General features: G+C 40.7%; 1 protein-coding gene across 1 annotated transcript; it reads left to right on the forward strand.

Annotated features, from left to right (window-relative positions):
- Positions 1 to 1,470: 1,470 nt before the first annotated feature.
- Positions 1,471 to 4,238, forward strand: socs3b (suppressor of cytokine signaling 3b). Its single transcript, XM_079851629.1, has 2 exons — positions 1,471 to 1,700; positions 2,991 to 4,238. Exon 2 carries the CDS (start codon positions 3,165 to 3,167, stop codon positions 3,822 to 3,824), a length of 660 nt encoding a protein of 219 aa, XP_079707755.1. The 5' UTR covers positions 1,471 to 1,700; positions 2,991 to 3,164; the 3' UTR covers positions 3,825 to 4,238.
- The last annotated feature ends 1,577 nt before the right edge of the window (positions 4,239 to 5,815 follow it).

Raw genomic sequence — 5,815 nt, forward strand, 5'->3', positions numbered from 1 at the left:
CAAACTTGAACACGACACAGAAGCCAAGACAAGACAATGTCTTGTCAGACAACATTTTCTTCATTAAAACATATTATCTTCCGTCTAATTTCTACTTCTAAGTGCTACAATGAATGCCGTTATTTGACTGCTACACTGTCAGATGAGCTAAATGAATCACTAGACAAAGAATAAACTATTATGAAATAAATCAAATGAGAGCAATTTTAGCATACATTTTATGCGTTTGGGGCATTTTTTCCTCCAAGCTCTGGTTAATTTCTGACCCTGCCATATAATATTGTTACTTGCACCATTATTGTTTAAATCAAATCTTAATATTAGTATTTAATATTATAAAAAAAATATTTAAATAAATAATATGCTTACTGTATTTAATTGGCTCTGTAAATGACAATAACGTTTTTTTATTTATTGACAAAAAAACAATACAAATTTAATCTAATCTAAAAAGCTAATGTGATTTTATTTGTATATTTCACAGGATTATGTATGTACAATATGTTCTTGATTCACGTGGTCTATAAATATCTGAAGCTTCTGATCAATGAATTTACTAATGCACAAATATCCCTATCCCATTGATGTCTTTTGGAGGGAGGTCTACTGCTGCCATCCTATAGATGGCGTATGGAACAAATCCAGTAAAGAGGCAGTGTGAGTCTATCAAGGATCTTTTGAATACTATACTATACCATATCATACTACACTATACTATCACTATACCATACTATACTACTACACTAGTAGTCCCCGGGAGCCACAGCATAATGGCCGCCCACTGCTTCAGGTGTGATCACGGTTTGCAGTGTGTGTGTTCATTACTTACTCTGCTCCTAATGTTTGTGCACTAACTTGGATGGGTTAAATGCACAGAGGGCAAATTCTGAGTATAGGTTTCCATACTTGGCCTTCACATGTCACTTTACAACAGAACACACACACACACACACACACACACAATTACAGCCAGAACTATACGGTCACATTCTGGAAATGACTTGAGGAATCATTAGTGTCTATACTGTGTACTAACTACACTATATACTTTACGTTTCCTTATAGCCCTGTATTCAATTTCAAATAGCCCTATGTCAACATAAATCCTGATGATATGCAAAATTATTCTTTTAAAAATATTTTCGTGAATGTTCCACGATGCATCTGACCGTAAATGGCATTATAATACAGGATTCAACAAAACTAAAAATAAATGAATAAATAAAATAGACCAATAAAACATAATAATATGCAACACGTGTGTGGTAAGATATCAGTCATAACACACCAACCGCATTTATATCTGCAAGGACAATGCAACTTTTCACCTTGTGTGTACAGGGAAGGGAGGGTGGAGAAATCCCGTAAAAAAGGGTCACGCTGATTATTTATTGGCAATCCGCCACGTGCGTGTGTGTGTGTGTGTGTGTGTGCGTGTGTGTGGTTGCTTTACTGGAAGAGGGGGTGGAGCTCTTTAGAAATATCAGTCGGTACTTCAACTCGATGGCACAAACAGGACACCTCCACTACCTCTCATAGACTTTTACACAGCTGATCTCTGATCAACTGTTAAAAAACTGACATGAAACTGATCTTTATCCCTTTAAAAGAAGGTCTATTCTGCATTTGCGGTTATGGAAATCACAAAAGGAGCTATGTTTTAAGAAAACTCCAAGATTAATTCGGATAACACTTTGAAGGTAAAACGTTTTATTGTAATGTACTAAAATTATTAATCTATTATAAATGCATGCATATATTATATATTACATATGTATGCCTCGATAAATGCGGTGTTACATGGTATCCCTCTAAAAAAAAAAAAAAAAAACTGTTGTCGGTCTTTGTAATGCGAGCTAACGCATATCCTAATAGTTTGGATTCTGCTTGAGTTATATATGTGGGCTAGTCGGACTAAACGACCTCAATGTAACCCGAATAAGTCGGTGAATTTGTATTCCAGTTAGGATAAGAGAGTGAAGGGGTATTTACAGTGTAACACGAGACAGAGACCGTGTGTCATGAATGAGGAATTGGGTTATTCACAACGAACTGGAGGACCTCATTCATAACCTGTTTTCCAATAGTCCGAGAGAGCGATCGAAGTCAATATCGGATTCACACGGTCGAGCTCGGACTAAAAATAAGGCTTCGATGAGCAACTCGTTAATTTATCCATTGCTAGCTGTTTTAACATTTGCGCTTCAAAACGATCTCAGTTATGTTCCAACAAGTACTCATTTTCATCTAGTGACTAGTCAAACTGGTCACTATTGGTTTATTTTTTTAACTAATAACATTAGTGCTGGTAAAGGTAGAATAGGTTACAGGAATAATACTAGTGGAAAGTGAATGGTTGATATTTAAAATAGAGATCTCTTCTCTATATAATTCAATAACTTGAATAATTTGTAACCAGTATTATTGGGTACCAATAGTAACAGTAGTATTAGAAAAAAAACGAATAAGTACCAGCAACATTCCCATATAATTCAGTAACAAAAATATCAATTTGTTACTAGTAGGGATAGTGGATAGTAGCAGTAGTACTAGTAAAATTGAAATAGGTACCAGCAACATTGGCATACATAATCAAAAGTGAATAGTTGATCTATAATACAGATATATAGTTCAGTAACAAAAATAACAAGTTGTTATCAGGAGTATTGTCATCACTACCAGTATTATACTAAATAAATGTACTAGTAACTTAAAAAATAAATAAAGGTTTAAACAGCCATAATTGATCCCCAAATAGGACGATTACATCATTGTAATTCGTAATGTGTGAATGCGATGCTTCTTTGGAGTGGGAGGGTTGGGCTTTAATGATAAGGAACACATGTGAGAAACATCCAATCCAGTTATTAGAACCATGAATGGCCCTAATAAAGCTGATGTCATAGCAGATGTAAGTCTGCTGGCACTGGCTTCTGTTGTTCTCACTGTTTGGTTGATTCTGACATTTTCCATTTGGCTTTTCCCTACAGCTGCCTTCCATACCCACCGAGACGGCATTTCTTCTGGATGAGGAAGAGGTGCCAGAGCTTTGGGAGTTGTGTTGGTGCTCTCCGGTGCATGAGCACCCTGGCTGGGACGGCCCTTCGGCCCTGGACCCCGAGCACCAGTGGTTGCCGGGTGGTACAGGGGGCGGGCAGAGCGCCATGGTAACGCACAGTAGGTTTGACAGCGCCATGAGCAGCAGCCCCTTTGAAGGCGGCGTGCCCCTGCCCCCCCACCGGTACAAGACCTTCAGTTCTCGGGCGCAGTATCAGATGGTGCTCGCGGCTCTGCGCAAACTGCAAGAGAGCGGCTTCTACTGGAGCACCGTGAGCGGGAAAGAGGCGAGCGCTCTGCTGAGCGCCGAGCCCTCGGGGACCTTCTTGGTGCGCGACAGCTCGGACCACCACCATTTCTTCACACTCAGCGTCAAAACGACAACGGGCACCAAAAACCTGCGCATCCAGTGTGATTCCTGCTCCTTCTTCCTGCAGACCGACCCCCGGAGCGAGCAGGCGGTGCCACGCTTTGATTGCGTCCTCAAACTCATCCATCATTACATGCCCTCGGCGGGGATGGAGACCTCGTCGAAGGTCCAAGCTGTTGGAGGCAGCGGAAGCGCTGCCGACGGAAGTGCGTACTTCATTCACTCCGGTGGCGAGAAGATCCCTCTGGAGCTACTGCGTCCGCTGGCGTCTAGCATGTCCAGTCTGCAGCACCTATGTCGAAAGACTTTAAACGGTCATATAGACGTGTCCACCAAACGGGACCAGCTGCCTCATCCACTCCAAGAGTTCCTCCAGGACTATGATGCTCCTATCTAGCTATTCTTGATGGGTTTTATATGTGAAGGGCAGAAGATTAAGGCGCACAAGTGGAGATTATCACTCCAGACCTCGGCGTCTGTCAGCATTGCAGGCCAGCTGTGCCTTCGACCTCTGGATTGTGAACTTTTGAAGGACAGCACGAGATGTGCACTTCCACTCAAGTGGATCTGACATCTGAGCAGCTGTTGACACGAACGGACTTCCACGTTCCAGCAGCCAGTCTCAAATAGGGACTGCTGAAGATAAACACAAGTGATAGTTGATCAGTAGAGGAGTTAAGTGTGCTGCTATGGCTACAGTCCAGCTCCTCATCATCGATCGGGAGACACTCTCTCACGTCCATTTTCTTTAGCTCGACGTTTTTTGACTTTCTCCTGGAAGGAAGGAGCGAGAGCTGGGTGTTTGCAATGACGTACACATTTCCACTGCTTCTTGCCAAGTGTAATTGCCTCATAAGTGGGCGTGGGGGCGCAAACGGGGTGGCTACTTACCGCTCACGACCGACACTGCCGTGTCTGCTCCGGTGACCGTGTGCGGGGTCAAGAAAAAGGACTGGCGCGAACGCATCGACCCGACGAGAGGCCCGTTACTGCGGACGGTTTCGGGCCTAAGCCTTCTCTGGAGAAGACGGCCCCTCAGTGGACTGTTGTTACTTTGTTCATGACAGGAGCCAAAGCAAACCGTAGTTTCATTTGTGCTAGGAAAAGGCAGACTGAACATTGTTGATGATTCAATATGAGCAAATTGACATTCATATACTGTGAAGCAAATACAAGCACAGAATGAGAAACCTTTATTAACTGATTTACTGTGGTGTTTGACATGAAGGACCGTGCTCCTCTGATCACTCAGAGAAGCATTTGTACTTTGTGCGCTTCAAAATCCTCATTCAATAACAACGGCACAGTGTTTGTTTCATTAGCAGGACTTGATGTCTGCTATTCACTGAATGTATTATGAGTCTATGGAAGGGCTTATGGTTCCACTTGTAGATTGTTTTTCTTTCACTTTTTTGTTGTTGTTAGTTCATATTTTGTCAAATCAAGGTGTTTACATGTGTGGCCACCAACAGGACAGCATGTTTTTTTACTCTGTCTTTTATAAAGATGTCTCATAAGGTCTTAAGGTCTGGTCTGATGACCGCAGTGCAAGCTTGAAGATCAGAAAACAAAGGCATTAACATAGAAAATGCAGCAAGAACCTTTGCACATATTTATATTTATAAGATATTTCCATAATTTATATTAAAGAGCACTATTTTTACAAAATGGATCCTCCTGCGTGACTCACATTCTTGTGTAAAATGCAATGGTTATTCTCTGTGGCCTCAGGCTGCATGTTATTTAAATATGCATGATTTTTTTTTAATGTGGCATTTGCTGCAGAAAACATTTTCCTCCAGCCATATATATACACACACACAAACACAAATGAAGATACCACAACTGCTCTTGTTTTCAGAAAAACAGGTCTGAGGCTTACCTTGAGGTATGGGTACAGGATGTCACAGAGTGCTTTCTCTTTTGATCAAAGTTAAAACATCTGTCTCTCTCTTTCTCTACGGATTAACCATCACTCTTCATTCCTTACAGGAAAAATCACTTCAGCACGTAAAATGGACACAAGCTCATTTTTAACACTTGTTTTTATTTCTGCTCTGCTTTTTTAATTCTGCAACCAGTAATTTAAATTAATATAGCAACTCCGTTCAAAATGACAAATTGCAATGCATTTTTTGTGTGTTTCTAAGATCTGTATGCTTCCACTTATTTCATTGATTAACCCCTCTCTTAATTAATTTTTTCTTCTCTCCATTTAACTAAGGGCTTTTATCAGCTCTTCGTCTGCATATTAGAGGGTAATTAACACATAGTAAAAGTTGTAACTCACAAACCATTAAATGCCATTAAGTGAAAAAAAAAAAAATCAATAGGCCTTGATAAACTTCCTGAGCAAACCCAATAGAGCTTGACACGATAAGATTTCTG

This window comes from Squalius cephalus (genome assembly GCF_949319135.1).
Source record: "Squalius cephalus genome assembly, chromosome: 19".
In the NCBI taxonomy this organism is placed as follows: domain Eukaryota; kingdom Metazoa; phylum Chordata; class Actinopteri; order Cypriniformes; family Leuciscidae; genus Squalius; species Squalius cephalus.

Coding starts and splice junctions, on each gene's coding strand:
- socs3b (XM_079851629.1), top strand. CDS start 3,165: ATGGTAACGCACAGTAGGTTTGACAGCGCCATGAGCAGCAGCCCCTTT.